Source organism: Pelodiscus sinensis, chromosome 11 (assembly GCF_052426305.1).
Source record: "Pelodiscus sinensis isolate ZL-2025 chromosome 11, ASM5242630v1, whole genome shotgun sequence".
Taxonomy (NCBI): Eukaryota; Metazoa; Chordata; order Testudines; family Trionychidae; genus Pelodiscus; species Pelodiscus sinensis.
In genome coordinates this window covers 20,166,773-20,188,130 of record NC_143062.1, presented here as the reverse complement: position 1 = coordinate 20,188,130, position 21,358 = coordinate 20,166,773, and the positions used below count along the sequence as shown (strand labels likewise).

Genomic DNA, 21,358 nt, shown 5'->3' with positions numbered 1-21,358 from the left:
CCTGAATCTCAACTGTGGGCAGCAGAATCAGTAAAACTGTGAAATTCCAACTGCAAAAAAATTCTCTAAAATCCCAAATGTATCCAGCACCACCCAGATTCTGGGTATTGCTGCTCCTACCCACTTTGGGTCCTGGCACCCGAACCAGGTCAGATGATGCTACTAAACCTGCAGTCCCAACACCACTCTGTGAGGTTTGAAATATGTGTAATGGGTACTGCTGTAGTGTAAAGATGTGGAGTACAAGCTTCTTGAGAGTGCTGAAATGGCACTAGAGACTCCTGAGGCATAAGGATAGCTCTGCTTTTTTATTATGTCCTTGAAAAACTCAGCCACGATTTCTCCCACTCATCCACACACAGCAGCTCAGGATAACTGCCGCCTTCATTCTCACTTCATGAGATCAGCTCTCTTGGTCCTCCACACGCCATATGATGGAGAAGAATGGTTTGGAGGGAAAATTTGCCCATTGATTCTTGAAGCTTAGGCTTGGAAGCCCAGTTGAGTGATTGTAAACACCCGCAGATGTCCTTGAACACTCCCTGCAATGTGCTCTCACCTGGAAAATCCCCATCCTAAAGCCACACTTGCCCTTATCACGTGGCTCCACTTTTCTACATGCAGGACACAGGTGAGCCCATGTGTTAGCTCAGATTGTCCATCTGCTATGTAAGACAAAGAAGCTCCTCATTTTGGTTGAACATAATCATTGTCCACTGGAGCTAGACTGCCTGTGAGTCCCCATCCACATAAGGGTCAAATTGATCTACATATCCCTTGATGACTGTGCTGATATCACATACTGTGAAATATTTTTGCTAAGGTTTTCTTAGGTATAACCCTTTTTAAGGAGAGTTTCATGTCAGAGTCCCATATTGTAAATTGAAACAATGTGTTTCATTACCATTTTGCCATAATATTGCCATCTGGCATTACCTTTTATTTAAGTCCACATGACAGCACTCATACACCTGGCAATTTTGATTTGTTCAGGCAAGTAAGATTGTGTAAAACACTTGATTGAGTGCATTACTGCAGTATGAATATGTTGTCTGTGATCTCATTGTTCATTCACTTTGTAATTCTGTTGAGGAAGCAGTGGGGTTTGGCACAATTGCTTTATAGACCCATGAGCAGTAACCACCATGAGCTTACAGATTTGTAACTTCACTGGGCAGATAGTGAACAGTCATACAGGATTCAGAGAGCTCTGGATTTGTCTGCATTGAGCCCTAGTCTCTTTCTGTCCACACACACACATCAATCTGACTCAGGTCAGTGAGCAGTCATGACCCGAATAATTAAGGCCCAGACCCAGCAACTGTAAACCAGGTTTACAGTGGAGTGTGGATGTTCAACGCTGGCTTGGAAACACTTAAGTCTGCAAGCCTGAGATCCACTAGTCCAGGCTTATTCTGTGGTGCAGATATACAATTGGGGTGTGTCTAGACTACATGCCTCCGTCGGAGGCATGTAGATTAGCCAGATCGGCAGAGGGAAATGAAGCCGCGATTAAAATAATCGCGGCTTCATTTAAATTTAAATGGCTGTCCCGCTCTGCCGATCAGCTGTTTGCCGGCAGATCGGGGCAGTCTGGACGTGACGCGCCGACAAAGAAGCCTTTCTTGATCGGCACAGGTATGCCTCGTGAAACCAGGTTTACCTGTGCCGATCAAGAAAGGCTTCTTTGTCGGCGCGTCGCGTCCAGACTGCCCCGATCTGCTGACAAACAGCTGATCGGCAGAGCGGGGCAGCCATTTAAATTTAAATGAAGCCGCGATTATTTTAATCGCGGCTTCATTTCCCTCTGCCGATCTGGCTATTCTACATGCCTCCGTCGACGGAGGCATGTAGTTTAGATGTACCCTTAGGCTTCATCTATACTACAACAGAAAGTCAACTAAAGTTACACATCTCCAGCTATGTGAATAATGTAGCTGGAGCTGATTTTCCTTAGGTCGAGTTAACATTGATCTCCCTCGCCCCACGATGTACAGTCTATGGGAGAAACTCTCCTGTCAGCTTCCCTTAATCTTCTCATCTGGGTTAGGGTAACAGGGTCAACCGAAGAGTGATCTGTGGTCAGTTTGACTCTTCATTAGACCCAATAAATCAACCACCGGTAGATCAGTCTCAAGTAGGGTTTCCACGTGTCCAATATTGACCCAGACAGTCCAGTATTTTTGCCTTCTGTCCAGTTAAAAAATTCAGAAAATACCGGACACCTAAAATGTCTGGTATTTTTTGGGGGGTTTTTCCCTGCCAGGAGGCGAAAATACCAGACACCTGCCAACCCTACGACACACTCAGCAACTGGCCCCCTCTGGGTCCCCGCGGCTCCACAAAGAAGCTCCCTTCTGGCTCAACCAAGAAAACAAGATGGCCGCCGACAAAAAGCCTAAAGACCTGAGCAATGGGAAGCAATGCCTTCCTGGGTCTTAGTGCTCAACCTTTCCTCTTCCTATACCTATTGGCTACGTCTACATTGGCATGATCTTGCACAAATATACTTTAACGCAAGAGTTCTTGCGTTAAAGTCTTTAAACAAGAGAGCGTCTACACTGGCAGGTGCCTTTGCGCAAGAGATGTGCTTTTGAGCAAGAGCATCTGTGCCAGTGTAGACACTCTCTTGCGCAAGAAAGCTCCGGTGGCCATTTTAAACATCGGGCTTTCTTGCACAAGAAATTCATGTTGCCTGTCTACACTGGCCTCTTGCGCAAGAACAGTTGTGCAAGAGGGCTTATTCCTGAGCGGGAGCATCAGAGTTCTTGCACAAGAAGCACTGATTTCACACATTAGAACGTCAGTGTTCTTGCGCAAGAACTCCTCACCAGTGTAGACAGGCAGCATGTTTTTGCGCAAAAGCGGCCGCTTTGGCGCAAGATCGCGCCAATGTAGACACAGCCATTCTGACTGCACGCACTTAAAGGGGCCATGCTGTTTTAATGCTGTTTTTATTTATTTATTTATTTTCTTAACATTCTTGGGGTCTTTTTTTTTTCTCGCCCCTTTTTTTCTTCTCAACAGATTTCTCCCCCCCAGTGTTTTTTTTGGGGGGGGAGGTGTTTGGTATTTTTGGTTAAATCATCTGGCAACCTTACTCTCAAGAATGTCAATGCAGGCTGTAGTTTAGATGTAACCTTAGAGTAACAGAGTTTAAGCCCAAAAGGGACAATCGTACCATCTGGTTTTACCCTGTTCTTGAATATGTGCCTATTTGACAAAACATCTTGCTGTAGCTACCATCAGTTGGAGTGCCAGAGGGCTCCAGCAACCATTGATGCTTTAAGCATCGTCTCATCTAACTGTTCAGAATTGGTCTGCACCACAACATGCTTAGAACCCTGATGAAACCTGGCATGGCGTCTGTGCAGCTGAACTAGTGATAGCAACAGTGAGGAATGGCTTTTAAAGGAAAATAGAGTTTTTTGCAAAAGGCAGAAGAGGGTGGTGTGCAGCCCAGTGTGTCAGCATTGCTTTTCTCCTTTATGCCAAATACATAATGCCCTTTTAAGATTAAGCAAAATAGGAATGTGAATGACTCGTCAACTAGTCCCTCCACCCCCTCCTCCTGCTGCCTCTATCAGAAAGAAGCAGCAAAGGGGGGGGGAAGAGGGGATACTTCAAAGCGGCAGCACCATGTAGAGCCCAGAGCCAGACCCTGGGCTCCATGTGGCACTGCTGCTTTGAAATTCCTCGTGGAGCTCGACGCTGGGCTCCCCACGGCACTTCAAAGCAGCAGCACTGCATGGAGCGCAGGGTCAGTGGGAGAATCCCCAGCTGAACCCAGGTTCCAAGCGGTGCTTTCGCCTTTGAAGTGTAGCAACAGCTTTAGGGCTGTTGCTACACTTCAAAGGTGGAAGCGCCCTGTCGACTAATCGAATAATGGATGCAAAATGCATTGACTATTCGATTAGTCAATTACTTGCAATTTAACATCCCTAAAGTAAAATATACTGGAAATGTTGCTGCAGTATGTATTTCTTTACTGTAGGATACTGCATAAAAATAAAGTTAGGCCAAATTTTTAATCCATTTAAATAAAATCAGGTAGGTAATGACATCTGGATTCTAAATATACTAAAACTGTTCTGTTGCCACGAGCTCCTTTTTAAACTGCTGATTTATGTAAGACCTCTGTTTTCTGCTTTTCTTCTGCCAAGTGAGCAATGGGAAAACTAAATTATTAACAAACATTATTCCAAAAATGGGCATTAGTATCAGTACTTGTGCACAAACACCACCCATGTTTGCTTGTGCTATAAAAGAAATGTTAGCGACAAAAGCAATTTTAGATAGAAAATAATAATTTAGTGACAGTCCAAGTTCTGAGAATGAATTAAGCAAAATGGTGTGGGATTAAAATCTTGTTTTAAAAATATATCCTTCTAAATGCCCCAGAACTGCTCTTCTAAAAACTGTCTTCTAAAACAAAAAAAACTTCTAAAACAAAGTGTCAACTTTCTTCATATGCAAATACAATATATTAAATTTTGCCAAATATCACTATTTAAATTATTTCTTTTTGTATTTTAGGAGCATGCAATACAGGAAAAACAGCAGACACTAACACTGAGCTCTGAAAGGTATCCTTACAATCTCTCTAGCATGTGAAAATGTGTTATTTCTGGAAGTTGAAGCTCTGTTGGGGGATGTATTGTAGGGACAGGGTATAGGGTGGTAGTGCATGGACAGATTGGAGGTTTGGGGGAAGTAACAAGTTGCCTATGTGAAGTTTAGGTATTTGAGTTGGTCTGTCTTATCTGTATAGACTTTAAGGGCATGTCTACACAGCAGGGCTAATGCCAAAATAAGCTACGCAACTTGAGCTATGTCAATTGCATAGCTTAAATCAAAATAGCTTATTTCGGCTTTTGGTGCTGTCTACACAGGAGAAAGTCTGGGAGAGAGCACTCTTCTTCCAACTATGCTTACTCCTCATACAATGAGGTTTACAGGAGTCGGAGTAAGAAGTCCTCCAGCTTGACAGTATTTTGACCCTAGGTCAAAATAACTGCATGTAGGACTATGTTATTTCGGAATAACGTCAATTATTCTGAAATAACACTGCAGTGTAGATGTTGCCTAAGTTCCTTGGGGCAGAGACTGTGTCTTAAGCTTGGTCTACATATAACTATGGTGCTGCTGTTACTATTTTGGTTGGGTGCATAATTTTTTTTTTCTACCAAAGTAGGTAAAGTGACACTGTCCTAATGTGGGTACAGTTATATCAGCAGAAGTGTGCCCTATACCAGTAGGGGTTATTCCCTTTTCTGCCCAGCCATAGCTAATACCAGTATCAGGCACCTCTGTACTGATATATAAGTGCATCCGTGCTAGGGATGGACTGTCTTGCTTTAAGTATAGCAATATAGCAAAAATTGTGTCAATTTAATGTGTATGTGTATACTCTGTCTTTTAGCATGCTTAGCACAATCCAGGCTGGTGCCTTGAGGTACTACCATCATCATACTGCTGTTTGATGACTGACTGCCTTAATTAATGTTTTAATATCCAGACTTTATGTCCATTGGCCTGAGGGAGGAACCAGACTCCTGGGGCTGAAGCTCATGTTCCCCTTCAAACTACTGTTCTTTTAGGATTTGCCAAATGCAATCTTGTAGATGTATTTTTGTTCTGTATGTATGTGTGGCTCTGCTTCACCTCAAAACTGAATTGATTTCCAAAAGAACATATTTTCTAGATCTGGGGATGCCTGCCCTGAGTATTTCTACCCCACAAAAAAAGCCAGGGTGACACAAGAGGATAGAGTCCCAGAGCCTTAGAACTGCACCTGACTTGCAAGGAGTTTTCTGCTTTACAGGCTGAATGCCATTGGAGAAACCGTGAAGGCCCTAGGGAAGGGAAAGTAAACCCACTTTTCCCTTCATGCAGAAAAGTAGCATTTTTAAGGCTTCGGGGCACTAGCGCTGTGTCTGTTGGGTTTTTTTGGTGCTCTCCATTCTTTTTTCTGTTTCGTGGAAAGTAGAATTTACCTTTTTCTGGCTCTAGTAACTTTTCGTACTTATAATTCTTGAGTATGATTGAATTAGGCAAAGTGAGTTCACTCATGCCTAGTGAACATGCTATTCTAGTCTCTTCTAGGAAAGGACATCAAATATTTAGTGATTAATTTTTCTCAAATTTGTATTTGCCTCATTAGCTATGGTATTTGAAAAGCTAATTTTCCTAGCCATGGCAACATTCGGAGCTGCTTGCATCAGAACGCATCCCAAGGCAATATACCCTGAGGCACTCTCTCCATAGGGTGCACATATAACTCCCATTAACATTACAGTTTTGCTACACCTTCAAAGACTAAAAAACAAGTACAATGACCCTCAGCTGCATAACTTGTGTTCTTTATCTCATGTCACTCTTATGAGACCCTTCCTCTGCATCTCTGACTTAAAGTGATTATTTCTACAGAAGGCTGCATATGCACCTTCCCCACTGGAGAGTAGAACCTGAATCATAGAACTGAAAGGTTCTATGAGAGGTCCTTTGAGTCCAGTCCCCTGCCCTGAAGAAGCATAATAAAATAAGTTTGGGGAGTAGAGGGCCCTTGCAGTTCAAAGACAGCCTATGAAGGCCCTGAAGAAAAGGGGCTATTCTCAGTAGCAATTAAGGCCTTGATTTCATTGTGCAAGGGACATCATGTACTTTCTTATGCTCAAGGGCCTTGCTGAATTAGGTCCAGCCATACTCCTCTCAAAATTTTTACTACAAAGCAAATCCCCTGTTTTCCTGTAGTCACTGTTTTTCTTCTTCTCTTTCCACATCTTCCTCCCATATGATTGTTTTTTCCTTCCCTGTTACAAAGTTACATGAGTCCCGACATAGCTTCAGGCAAAGACATGAGCGACAGCTTTGAAGGAGCGATTGGTAGTGGAAAGCAAGAAGGGAAGCCTTCAAAGAAACATAAGAAATCTACACGCATTCGATCACGCCAGGAGAAGTCAAGCAGACCAAAGCTGACCATTCTAAATGCAAGTACAACCTCTTTGTTATAGGCTGAACTTCTGTTCTGGGATACACCAGAAATAATGAACTATGTTATTCTTTTCTTATAGGTATGTAACACAGGGGATAAGATGGTGGAATGTCAGCTGGAAACACACAATCACAAAATGGTGACTTTTAAATTTGATTTAGATGGTGATGCGCCGGAAGAAATTGCTAGTTACATGGTAAGACCTTATTTGTGAAGGAACTTTCAAAAGACACTCACAATTTTTAGTTGCATAAACTGTGTTACATGCACACAGTGTGTTAAAAGACCATTACTGAGGTTAGAATCAAGCATTCAAAAGCAAGAGAATGCCAAAATTAAGATTGCTAGTTAAAATAGCATGAGATGATGCAATTAAAGCCTGTATCATAATGCATTATGCATGTTGCATGGGCAACCTCAATTCTGGCATTTCTGAACTACTGAGTGCTTGACTTGGCAACCTTAATAATGTTCTTTTAATATAGTTATTTCCTAGATTTTAAAAACAGCAAACTGAAAAATGAATTCCATCATGTGGCATCATGTTAAAACCTGCATGGTCACCTTTAGATTGACAACATAGATCTTTGCCACTTGGGCTATTAGAATAACTGGTAGCAGTAGTAGGCTGTCATCTTCCTTTATCTCAGCACTAGAGGAGTATGAGGGACACATTTTGCCAGTGGTTTTCCCCGATATTTGCTAGCAGCAGGAGAATGCTGAGACTCAGGAATCTTGGGTTCCAGCCCAAACTCTAGACATAGCGTGCTCTAATGGACACAGACTTTTTAGCCACGAGTCCTCTCCACTCTGTCCTTTCTCCAATCCTGGCTATTCCCCAACCCTGACTTTTCATCCAAGTCCCAGTCTCCTTGTTTAGAAAAACTGACCGTTTTGGGTAAATTTTTCCAAAAGAGAGACAGCTTGGAAAATTCAGCCCAATTCAGGCAGTTTGGGAAAGGTATCAACACTAAAAGCAGGAACTTTTTAATAGGAAGTGTCAGGCAACCTTAACAGCCGGTGCCACCTGTCCTGCTTGTTATCTGAAAAGTAAAGCCCCACCTGATTGTCCTGGACACTACAGGAAGAAGAAAAGACCCCAAAAATGTGTCTTATCCAGATCACAGCTTTCCTTAGTAACAAATTTGGAGAATATCAAGCAAGCATAGGCACTCCTTCCTACTTTAATCAGCCCCTCCCATTGTTCATCTGGCTGGGACCCCAGCACTGTCTCATCGCTGGAGGAATAAGAGGGTGCAGAAGAGGGGGTATCACCTTGCTCTACCAAAGATTTGGGACCCTGGCTTCTTTAGGAAATGCTTTCTCTTAATCCTCTTCCAGTTCTGGCTTATCAGGGGTCAGACCCCTGTTGAACAGTTAACTGCACTGGCTTCCTAACAGCTTGCAAAATATTTTACAACCAAACCTCCTACGCCACTGAGAGGGAGGCCCACAAGGCCAGTCGGGCAACAAGGAAGAATTTCTTCCCCAGCTGCAAAAAGGCAACTAGCAAGATGCCCCCAAAAAGACCCTAAATCCAGTGCTGCTCAAATCCCAGAGGGGGCATATGGGAAGGATGGTGCCCCAGAAGTGAGAAGAACTTATAAGCCCTCCCTTAAATGTATGAGCCCCTAGAGGCTTATGCCACACCCTGTGAAACCCTTCAGCCCCAGTGCCTTGCTCTTCATGCCCCTAAAAACAGCTGGTGGAGATGCTGTCCTTAAAAAGGCCGAGATTTTCCTCTCTTATGCTTGCCCCAACTAACCCTCCTCACGGCTGAGGTGGCATGATTTGGAAGACCTGTTCCTGTAATGTGCTCTGGCTTTGATCTGCCTGGATCATAGATGCAGTGAGCCTGATTTTTCAGGTAGGGGCTGAGCTTCCACAGTACCAAATGAAATCCATCGGACTGCAGGGCAGTAAGCTTCCCTACAAGCCATGTTGCAAGTATTTTGGAGGTGTGGAGCTCTGGGGAGCTATTTTATGTCTGTTTAGGTCTTTCTTTTGGGAGTTAAGAAACAAGGTGATGTGCCCTACAGGTACAAGGTGATTACTTTGCATCAAACCTGCCAGTCCCAGAGAAAGACTAATTTTTTTATGTGAGCAGTAATTCAGTTTGGCTAGAGGCCAAATAAGAATACAGTCTCTTTAGATTCTAGTTCCCATAAAGAATAGTACACATGCTGTCTGTACACTTATGCAAACTTTCAGCTAGTTAAGACCATGCAATGAGTACTGACCGACAATCATTACAATGGTTAATCTTAATGTGCTCTTTACAGGTAGACAATGAATTCATATTGCAGACTGAGAAAGAGACATTCATTGAACAAATGAAGGATATTATAGATAAAGCAGAAGATATGCTCAGTGAAGATACTGAAGGAGAACGAAGTTCTGATCAGGGAACAAGTCCCCAGCAAGATGCCTATAGACTAGATATGAATGAAGTAAGAATCTTGTGTGTCCAGTATTGGTTTTAAATTAATAAATGGGGGTTTCTTTATATCAAATCTGATTTTTTTTCGTAATTTGGTTACTTTATTTTAAGTTAGTTGAGCAGAGGCTGTAAAACAAAGTTTTGCCACCTAAGTATTCCTTAGAAATATGTCCCTGCACTTCTGCTTGTCTAAAGAAAGATGTTTTTGTTTGTTTTCAACAGGAGAATCGGCAATCTCAAGTGAAAACCCCCATGTATCAACAGAATGGTAAAAGTGGTTTTGAATACAAATTTAATCTTGAACCCTCATTCAGCAAATAGGTAGTATTAGACTGTTCAGAAAGTTTAGCAGTCTCAAGATATATTCCAGTCTCCTGTGACTGGTGAAGTTGTTCTGAAAATATAGTCCTGATAAAAGCCACAGTTGCCATTAGCAATTTTGAAATGCCATGGTTAAAACAGATGAAACAAGCATTTGGGTGCCTAGGAAATATATGAATTTTAGAAAATGGCGGTGATTCCGCACTGCCTCCAAACTGGATGTGGGGTTGAGCAGGAAGAGACAAGTCTTTCATAAATGTATTTTTTTGTTCTCAACAATAACTAAGTTTGCAAGAGGAAGTTAACTGAGATTGGCTCTTCCAGCCTTAATATTTGCAGATACAATTGAATTTGATAACCAGGGTGTTTCAGCCACCTCTATCTTAACAGTGAGAAGTCTTACTCTTTTAGATGTGTGTGTGTGTGTGTTATTTCTTTCCCAGAGGAAAGGATGGCATCATTGTTGGCTTTCACTCCCTTTATAAACTGGAGAAAGGAATAAAACCACATGATGGGGAAGCCTCTTTTCCCGACTGTATCTCTTCATGTGTTGCACACGGCTCTATTTGCCCAAACACTTCACCGAGTTTGTGTGTGGAAAATCTCTCTGGGAGTTGCACAGCATGCTTCGGTGACTAAAAACAATGGTCTCCCTCCAAAACTAGGCTTTGTACACAGTCTGCCTGGCTCTTCTTAGACAGTTCACACTTGCTTGCCATTCTGAGAGTATACCGTTTGCATTTGTTGGTTTGTAGGCAGAATTTTGGAAACTGTGTAATTTGATACACGCAAATGAAGGGAGTACAAGTTCAAGATGAATGTAGGAGGGCAGTAGTAAAACAACACTACCTATATAGGAATTGTAGACAATGTAAGTTCCATAAAATATTACCAAAACTAATTTTTCTATTACAGAAACCTTCTATACAACAGAGTTAGTTCATTTGTAGCCTAAGACAAACATCATTTCAATCTAAGGGAGTTGTTCCAGTAACTTTAGTGAGCTTTGGATCTGGCTTCGGATCCCACTCCAATACAGTCACTTGAAAGTCAGGGAACTTTTTCCATCCCAGGAAGATCACTTTTTGCTGTGAGAATCCAGTAGGAGCCATTATTATTAAACTCCATTAATACCATTGAGACTCGTGTCTCTTCCTAAAATGGGGCAGTTTCAGATTACATCAAAAATTAGTTTGATTTAGATCATATCTGGTTCTTAAAAAACTGCATAGAAGCTCAAAAACAAACTGTTAACCCTTTATTTTGCTCTTCACAATTAGTTTTACACACTGGAAAACGATGGTTTATTATATGCCCTGTTGTGGAAAACGAGACTGAGGAAGCACCAGAATTCCCCCCAGCAGTTCCTCAGAGTAAACAAGCTGAAGGTCCAGGTACTTGTGAACTTTAAAGCTTTCATTTATCTAAGGGAGCAGGGGGGTGGATGATCAGCTGTGTCTACTTAGAGGCATCTGTGTCAGCTCTTTACTCACCCATGCTTTCATCAAGATTATTTTCTTTCAGCTGCAACATGGTGGGAGGCAGAGGGTGAAAAGCATTGTGTTAGTTGTTGCTTCATGAGCTGACCAGTGACTACCAAAGATATTAACACTGGCACTGTTAGTTCCCTGTTAATTACTTCCCTGCTCCTCAAACTGGTGTAGTCCACAATGCCTGTGTGTGGGTAACCAGATGGGCTAATCTTGCAAAGGAAGTACAATGGCTTGATTTTAGTTGTTAGCAAAGCTGTGTGGCCAAACAAATGCCTGTAATAAGTTTCTTCTTCTAAAAGCTATTCATAAATCATACATGGCATCTTAATTATCAGAAAAAATGATGCTTACTTTTCTGGTTTTCCTCTTCATCACCAGTCGCTTGGAGGCCACAGCCAAGGAGGGAATTGTTCAAGTGTGTGTCTGCCTTGGCTTAGGGCAGCATTTACCTTAGTTGTTCATCAACTATGGATTTTGGGATAGCAAGTTAGGGAGAACCACTGCAATACAGAATAGCATAGGAGCCTTGCCCCAAAGGGTTTTTGAACTTTTAAGAACTTTGTACAGGTGGGGGAATAAAGCCTGAAGTACTGGCCATATAATTTACAGGATTTTATTTATTAATCTCGATTTATCAGACTTCTGAAACACGTTCATAATGGCCAATGGAGTGCAATATGCTTCCTATTCAAAATGGATATATCAGATCCAGCATGGGAAGCTTTTCCATAAGATCACGCATGTGATCATATAGTTTTAAATAAAATATGGACAGTCTTTTGATTATTTAGAGAAAAGTCCCGGTGTTTTTCAACTCTGTTAAGAGTTAGGTATGAATTTAAGTTCTACTCAAAGCTGCCTGTATTAGGCTGAATCCTTTTAAAGAAATACTGCAATTTGAGGTTCTTATTTAAATATTGGGTTAGTAGCTTTCTAATAGAAAACATTTAATCAAGTTGAAACTGCTAAGAAATCTTGTGGTTACTTTATAATGGTTCATTCTGTATAGTCTGTGAAAGATGAAATTAGTGTCTTTACCTCTCATAGAGCCGGAACAGTCGGAAGATCAGCAAACGAGCTCTGCAATGACAGACACACCTAGTGTTTTGTTTTGTCACCAGCTTCCTAGTCAAGCAAGCATATATGACAGCCCCTGTGGAACGCCAGGTCCTTTGGCACAAGCTCCTACCGCAGCGTCTTCAGCTGTTTTGCAAACTAAACCAGAAATTTTAGCTGCAACACTACCGGGATCTGCTCCATATGTCCCAGAACAGTTTGTTGCTAATGTAGGTCAACCGGAATATCCTCCACTACAGCTGGTCATACCCAGTCAGCCTGACACTTGTGCCCACAATGCAGCTTCACTAGAGGAGCCTTCTGATGCTCAGCTTGTTCCAAAACCCTCCCTGCGAACGCTACAGCAGGTGGATGAAGGTGCTGGTGTTCCCGACGTGGAAATCTCATGCTATACTGTCAGGCCAGCCAGCTCGATTCTGACCGTTCCTGCACAAGAAGCAGAATTCTGTCCCGTTCCTGCTCCCTCCGATATGGTTTTGGAGCTCCAGCCTGCACCACAAATCCCCCATGTGTCAGAGGCCAGTCTGGCTGGTGTCACGCAGCATTCTTTGGGGACCCAGCTGCTTCCTCTAACTGTTGTGTCTGATTCCCTAACTCTGACAGGCTCTCAGCTTCAAAGTCCTCCCCAGCTCTCAGTTGCTGGGTCCCAGCAACATATAATGCTGACCCAGTCTCAGCCGGTCACCTGCACTGGCCTTGGCATTGGTCTGCTGCAGCAGCCTTGTGCGGTCGAGTCAGATGGAGAAGGGCCACCCAGAGTGGATTTTGCTGACAACACAATAAAAAGCCTTGATGAGAAACTGCGCAATTTACTGTACCAAGAGTGTGTTCCTACATCTTCTGCATCAGCAGGGACTCCAGACAGCTTCGTACCTTTAGAGCAGGGTGACAGTGAGGTTGCTAGCTTACCTCCTTTTAATGAAGAACCAATTCCCACGCTTGTATTGGATGTAAGAGAACCAGGCCTTAATGTTCCAGATGTCTGTCAGGAAGTTAATGCTGCTCAGGATCAGTTTGTGTCACATGTCCCTTCTGAAATGCCACCATATGTATTGGTTAGTCAGACTATGACTGTGCCTCTTCCATCCCTAAAGCCAGCAGCCACAGACGCTTCTGCCATGCTGAATAATGTTACAGCCGCTGGCCACAGCAGAACAGAGTCTAGCCTCAGAGAGCCAATGGTAGGATATGCAGATGCTATAAGCACTTCTGTATTGCTTGTTGTCCTATTCGCTTGCTTTCTGTCTCTGCTCTGTCTAGTGCTTTCCATAGGGCAGCACTGGTTTTTATTTTCAATTTGTCACATGTCGCAGGAATCAGAATACAAGTATTTCAGTAGCCATTCATTAGTGAAAACGAAACTTTGCTCTTGGGTTCAAAAATTAGTATAATCCTTTAATTCAGTCTTCTGCTTTTTATTTAAATCCTGTTTCTAAAGGAAGCGCTCTGTAAAAGATAAGTCGGGTGGTTTGAGAATGTTAAATATATTCATAATGGTGATAACTGAGCTTACTGCTTTTTGAGCATTTAGCTAAGCCTTGATAGGAGCAAGAGGGTGATGTCTGCCTGGTATCTGTACATTATTCTCTGTTCTTTGCTCATGCATAGAATGATATGCCTTCACTTACCAATGCTATGGAGATCGATCTCCTGGGGGTCGATTTAGCGGGTCTAATAAGGATGCATTAAATTGACCATTGATGGCACTACTGTCAACTCTGGTACTCCACCAAGTTGCGAGGAGTAAGGGGAGTCGATGGGAGAGTTTCTCCTTCAAGTCCCTGCAGTGGGGACATCACAGTAAGTTGAACTAAGATATGTCCACTCCAGCTATGCTATTCACCTAGCTGGAGTTGCTTACCTTAGTTTGACTTTGCCTCCTAGAGTAGACCTGACCCTAGAAATGTAAGGCTGGAAGGGACCACCATAAGTCATTACCTCCAGCCCTGTGACAGGACCAAATAAACCTAGACCATCCCTGACAGGTGTTTGTTCAATTTGCTTTTAAAGCTTCTGAGGAGGGCGATGCCATGACCTTCCCTGAAAGCCTATTGCAGAGCTTAACTACCTTGTAGTTAACAAGCTTTTCCTAATATCTAACCTAAATCTCCTTGCTGCAGATGAAACCCATTACTCCTTGTCCTACTCTCAGGGGGCATGGCAAACAATTGGTCACCAATCTCCTTATAACATCCCTTCGTGAATTGGAAGACTAGTAGGTCGCCCCTTAATCTTCTTTTCTCAAGACTAACTTGCCCAGTTTTTTCAACCTTTCCTCGGAAGCCAGGTTTTCTAAATCCTTTGTTGTTTTTGTTGATCTCCTCTGAACTCCTTCCTTTTTGTCTACATCCTTCCTAAATTGGGGTACTCAGCGTTGGACACGGTGCCCCTGGTGGGACCTCACCAGTGGCGAGTAGAGAGGGACCGTTATTTCCCATGTTTTTCACACAATGGGAAATACAAATCCTGGTAATACAAAATCATATCAGCCCTTTTAGAAGCTGCATCATATTGATGACTCATTTTCCATTTGTGGTCCACAATGAGCCCCAGATCCTTTACTACCGTCTTGACAGTTCTTCTCTATTTTGTAGTTGTGAATTTGATTTTTTTTTTTCCTTCTGCAGTGCAGTGCTTTGCGATGGTCTGTATTGAATTTCATCATGTTGAATTCAGAATAAGGATGTTAAATATCGAGTAATTTACTAGTCAAGTGGTTGATGGAATTTCCATCGACTACTCGACTAGTCGATAGGCACTTCCACATTCCCACCTCGCTGGGCTCCCCAGCTGATCTTAGGTTCCGTGCAGCATTTCCCCAGAACCCTGGGTCAGCTGGGGAAACCCCAGTAGGGTTTGAAATGCCATGCTGGAACCGGGGATCAGCTGGGGAGCCCAGTGGGGTGGGAATGTGGCAGTGCCTATCGAGTAGTCGATGGAAATTCCATCGACTACTCGACTAGTAAATTACTCGATATTTAACCCTAGGCTCCATGCGGTGCTGGCCCTTTGAAATGCTGCCTCGGCATTTCGAAGCAGCAGCACCGCATGTACGGTTTTCGTGTGGCGCTGCCGCTTTGAAGTACCCTGATCCCCCTCCCCTCTTTGCTGCCTCTATCTGATTGAAGCAGCAAGGGGAGGGGATCGACTAGTTGACTCGACTATCTGATAAGCATTTGCTTATCGGATAGTGAACTAGTCGACTAGTCCTTAACATCCTTAATTCAGACCAGTACTCCAATTTTTCAAGATCATTTTGCATCTGTTCTTTTAAATGGACTGCCTGCCCTCCAACACTTCTGCCCACTTCTTTTTCAGTGGATGTAGTTACTAGCAATAGGGTTGTAACAGAAATGCCAGATTTATAGGTGAACTGGAACTGAGAAGCTATGTATAACTTAACTAGAATCAGGTGTGTCATTGTGCCCCATAAATATAAATGTGCTTAGTACTATATTCATTATCCTGCTACTAAAACTGATAAATATCTTTCCTTTCCTTTCATTGTGTCCCTGTGACTAATTCTATGATATCTAGCAGACTGCTAACATACTTTGGGTCCTGAACATGGCCTATGGTGCCATCGCTTTAAAAGTGCACAGGCCACAGAACTGGCTTGCCTGCCAGTTCTGTAGTTTTCATTTGAAGTGGTGACATTTGTACACAGCATCATAACTACCTTCTTAAATTTGTTTTCATTTAAAACCCTCTTTAACCATATAGTGGGCATTCACTTTGCTAGTGCTCTGTAGCATAAAGCTTGTCCCAATTTTAGATGTGATCTTGCCTCTTTTAATGAGCTCGGCAGGAGAAGGCCATGTCACCACTTGATTGGCAGACTACTGTGGAAAAGCCCAAAGGCTGCAAGGTGCCCGTGACCTTGTAGGCTATTTAAATCATTAATGCTTCAGTGTCCCAGCAAAGGACCCTGTGCAGGAAAAGGTCCATTTATTCAGATGAGACGCTGAGGCCATGAAACCTGGACCTGTGGGGCACCACTAAGAGGGTCTATTCAGGGCAAATTGCTTAAAACCAGGGTTACTTACAGACCCAGACTGGGGTTCTCCTCTAAGACACCAAACCAGTCACATAGAGCACTTCAGCTGCCACCCTAGCCAGCAAGAAGTCTCACAAGAAAAACCCCTTAGACGCCCCAGTGTTCCCTGTGCCACAACCAGCGCCACACTTTACACAGGTGAGAGGTTATAAAAACCAATCTCACCAACTCCAAACAGGTTATCCCAGTCCCGAAGGACCAACCACAGTCCCTGGTCAGTTTACACCTCAGATCTTACACAGAAGAGCATGCTGTGCCAATCCTTTAGAATCTAAAATCTAAAGGTTTATTAATAAAAGAAAGAAAAGATTGAGAGTGACATACATAAAGAGAATACATGGCCAAGCTCTTGATGCCAGCTCTTAGCACAGATGTAACAAACTGCCAGCGTAAAAGTCTCTAGAGTGCATCCTATGTCAGAATGCATCAATATATGCTTCTGGGCCCTCTGTCCTTACCACTTGTGCTTCTGGAGCGGAGGGCAGTAGTGAAGACAAGATGGAGGCACCCTCATGATACTTTTATAATCTTGCCCATGCGGAGGGAAACCCCATTCCTCTTCTGGGGGCTGGTGCTTCCCAAAATGGGCTTGATCACATGACCCACAAACCAGTTTCTGTCCTTCTTAGGCAAGGAGTCCTGTAGTTCCCGGGTGTGCCTTTCTCAGGCCAGGAGCCATTGTGTGTTCCTCAGGTGTCAATTGGCAACCCTTAAAAGTCATTGTCCATACAGCATCAAGCAACCATCCCTCACAGTAGAAAACATTTAAAACACAAATAGAAAGTCCATATTCATAACTTTACACACACAGATTGTATAGACACATGTATAGACAGTCAACATACAATAAGCTTTTATTTGATACCTCACATGGCCCATCTTACACAGAATTTGGTGCAAACACACACCAGTGTGTGCAACAATGATCTGCCTGCTCTCACTAAAATCCAATCATGTGACAGGCCCATAGAATATGACTTAAGATTTCCAAAGGGGTTCCACAACTCTTGTTTAATTTTTTTTAAAGGTCCACAAATGAAAAAGGTTGAAACCCACTGCTCTAGGATCATAGTAAATTCCATAGCTCTTTCTCCTAGATCAGAGATGTTTAACCTATTTAAAGCAGCATTCTGGAGTTAGTTATATTCCTCAACCAAAAATAAAGCTCCCCACTTCATATAGTTTCAATTGAATTCACTGTACAACACATTAAAAACATGCCATGCTTCAATCGAGAGTGCTGGTATATTATTAAAGCAGTTTCTCTGTAGAGGGGATTATAAATAACATTGTAATATTGAGAAGTCCCAATTAGATTATGTGCCATGGAATAGAACAGATACATTAACATCTTGGTATTGCAACATATTTTTCATAGAAATTATATATATATATTAGGATGTAATCTGGTTGCAAAAGCACAAGTCTCACGAGAAGTGTGCACTTGAATAGCTAAACTTGGTGAATATTTTAAAGTGTTCCATATTATCAAGTCTTACTCCTCTTTCACCCTCCCAGGGAAAAAAATGGCTGAAAAAGATGGGAGGCGAATTTTGCTAGGAATGTAAAATAGTTATTCCTATACGACAGCAGTTTTCAGACTGGGCCAAGACTCCATAGTGAGTCTTGATCCTCTTTGAATGGGGTCACCAGGGCTGGCTTAGACTTGCGGAAGCTCATCCACTGCCCAGGGATGAAGCCAAAGCCTGAGAACTTCAGCTCTTGGTGGTGGGGCTCAGTAGGGGCTGCAGCCCTTCAGCTTCAGCTTTGGCCCCTTGTCTGGAGTGGTGGGGTTTGGGCTTTGCCCTCACACACACTGAGGACAGTGGGGGCTTGGATGGGCTTGGGCTTCAGTTTCCCTCCTGAGATCACAAAGTAATTTTTGTGGTCAGAAGGGGGTGGCGGTGCAATGAACTTTGAGAGCCCTTGCTCTGTGAAATAACTGTGCTAAGAGATGCTATAAATCTGAAGCACGTTGCAGAGACAGAGACTGTCTATTGGCTCCCCTGTTTGGGGGGGTGCTACACTGAAATTAACTTCTATATTTTGTTTCCTTTTACTTCAAGTTGGAAAAGTCCGAAACGACCAGCGTCAGTGTCAGCTCGTCAGAGGCAAGAGGTAGGTCAGTGAGCAGAAAAGGTAGTTACCTACGACCGCTAGTTGGAAGGGCCAACGTCAATGTGTTTTCTGTCCTGTCCGGTGGCCTCTTTGCTCGCACACCCTTTGTTACCAACTCTCTTTGGGAAACTTTCCCAACAGCACCCAGCCCAATGGAGGCCTGACCCTGATTTGGGCTGCTAGGTGCAATCAGAAAACAAATAACAAATCTGACACCACATATTCCCGCTGCTTTTGTCAAAGCTCACAAGAAACCAATGGGGCCGACAGCCTGGCCAGGCCCCTGGGCAAGGCAAAGGTGGGGCAACTCTGAACCCCGGGAAGGGGCGGGGCCTTGGGAAGAAGGGGCAGGACTGGGGCTAGTTTTTCCCAGGAAGCCCTTCATGCTGCCTGGAGGGTACCACGTGGGGCTCCAGTGGTGATTTAAAGGTTCTGGGGCTCCAGCCATCACTATTGCTGCAGTAGCAGCGGCAGCAGCTGGAAGTCCCGGGCCCTTTTAAATGGCCGGGCCCCTGAGGCTGTTGCCTCCTTTAATCTTCTGCTGGTGGGCCTGCAAGAAAAAGACTGTCTCATGGACAGAATTAAACATCTTCTCTCATCCAACAATATCAGAATTTCTTAAAGGCCTCCTGCATAGTTGCTCTTTGGTTAGAGACCTAACTTCCATATGGAGAACTCAACACTGTCCTCCTAAAACTCATGGAACCTCCTTCTGAACCACTGTCGGAACACTCGGTACTAGAGACCAAAAATATTTCTGGGCAAGGAAGGGGGTGGATCCATGCTCCTGGAGGGTGTAGGGCCTGAGATTGAAGGGGCAGGACTTGGACTGTGCCACACCCCTCCCAATCCAACCCTTAGCGCTGCCCAGAGCACGCAGCCTGAGGGTCCAGCTGCTGCCACTGCCTCAGAATTAGCAGCAGGAGCTCCAGGCGCTTTTGAATCACCAGGCCCTGAGGCAGTTGCCCCCTTTTGTCCAACTCTCCACCCCCATTGGCAGGCCTGCTTGGTACACTTACCATCAAGATGGATTTTCTGGTTCCTGTCATTATGGCTCTAAGCCTTTGTAGCTCTTATTCCTATTTCCACAGGAACAAGATGGTGTTGAAACTATACCCCATGTTCTACTCTCAGGTGGTTTCCAAATTCCTCCTGAATCAATGAATTACCTTGCTAGTCTTCTTTCCAAATTTCACTCAATGCCAGGAGAAAGGACACGTCCTGAGCATTTTTCTGTTACTTTAACGAGACTAAGCCCTTGAGGCAGTCACACCGTCTCATTGTGACTATATCCAGTCCGTTGAAATACCAAGCCCTCTCACCAGAGAGAATCTCCAAATGCCTTCAAATGGCTGATGACCCTTTCCATCCAATCATTAGTGTATAAGCAACATCTTCCAGCCTCTGAAATCATTCAGCATGGAACAACCCACTGACTCCCATGAAACATTTCCCCATGACTTGACAGTTGGGTGAGAGGCCAGTTCTTCAATTGACATTTGACTGATACAGCTACAACTCCTTACTCCCTCTGCCCGGGCAATTCTGCTCATCAGTGGCCTATGGAGGAACCCACACTGACCACATGCAAAAAAAAGGACAATTACTTACCCTACAGTAGCCATGGTTCTTTTTCTTCAAGAGATGTTCCTGGGGGTGCTCCACAGTAGGTGTAGGTGCGTTCCAGCATGTCAGAGCAGATTTTTGATAGCAGTGCATTGGGGCTATGCATGCGCAGTGCGCGCGGGCCCTTCCCACCACCTCCCCCCCGGTACCATCCCGCATGTGCGGTCACCCTCCCTTCAGTTCCTTTTTACCACTCCCGGCTTCAGACAGGCCTCCACAGTGCTCCTCGTTCCTCAGCTGTTCTGAAGATAATTAGATAGATTAGTTCATTCCAAGTTCTTCTCCCTTGTAGTTGTTAATGTTTAAAAAAGAAATAATCCATGCCGTCCGCCTCAGGCTTCCTTGGACAAGGGATAACATTGCCGTGAGATGGGCTCACCCAGCTTCAAATGCTGTGCAGACTGCAACGATGCTATGCTGGCCTCAGATGGCCATGGCAAGTGTGTTAAGTGCCTCCAGCACTCACACTCCCAACAGGACTGCCCACACTGTGCCCACAGAGAACTCCGCTTGAAAATGATTTTAACAGAGAAGGGCAAACACCCTTCCTCAGATCCTGGCTCCAGGCAGACCCCCAAAGCCATAGGGGATAAACCTCCGAAGTCCTCAAAGAAATGGGCTACCTCACTACCGCATCACTCGCACTCGCCTAAATGGCGATCGATTGAAAGGCAGTCAGTTAATTCTGACAAGCCGCGCCTCAGCCCCTACAATAGACCGGGTACTTCAGGCACACTGTGCCGCCATCATAAAAGCGCCACAGAGAGCGCCCAAGCAGAGGCGACAGGCTGCACCGTGCCTGCCTCTCAAAGCCTGGTACCGAGCACGACGCCAACTACCACTGTGCCAAGTTCAATGGCGCGCCAAGCGGTTACCATGACTCCGCAGCAGCTGACAGGGCAGCTGCACGGTACCATCCTTCCCTCCTTGCTGCCCATATCAACTCCCTACGCTGCGTGCTCTGCTCCTCTGGTGCCACAGGCACTATCATCTTCCATAACAACAAAACTTTCAGCACCTCACGCTCCTACCATTAGCTATGGGGAGCACAGAGACCTAGCGATCACTTCTACCCTAAATTCTCCATTTTTGAGTGATGACAAACAACCTCATTCACCACTATCTAATTACACAGCGTCACCCTCCTCTCATCAACTGATGGGGATGACGACTTAGTGGTTTTCTCACCGCAGCTATCTCCAAGTACAGAGGCATCAGGACTGTCATTTAAT

General features: G+C 44.0%; 1 protein-coding gene across 15 annotated transcripts in view; it reads left to right on the top strand.

Moving 5' to 3' along the window:
• The window catches only part of WNK2 (WNK lysine deficient protein kinase 2), a 198,221-nt gene that overhangs the window by 121,211 nt on the left and 55,652 nt on the right, over positions 1–21,358 (top strand). For all 15 annotated transcript variants that reach the window (XM_075938943.2, XM_075938942.2, XM_089781184.1 and 12 more), the window contains 8 exons: positions 4,537–4,586; positions 6,824–6,989; positions 7,074–7,190; positions 9,277–9,444; positions 9,657–9,702; positions 11,036–11,149; positions 12,296–13,506; positions 18,449–18,500. In XM_075938943.2, the coding sequence (XP_075795058.2) occupies positions 4,537–4,586; positions 6,824–6,989; positions 7,074–7,190; positions 9,277–9,444; positions 9,657–9,702; positions 11,036–11,149; positions 12,296–13,506; positions 18,449–18,500 (1,924 nt within the window). The remainder of the gene's footprint in view (positions 1–4,536; positions 4,587–6,823; positions 6,990–7,073; positions 7,191–9,276; positions 9,445–9,656; positions 9,703–11,035; positions 11,150–12,295; positions 13,507–18,448; positions 18,501–21,358) is intronic.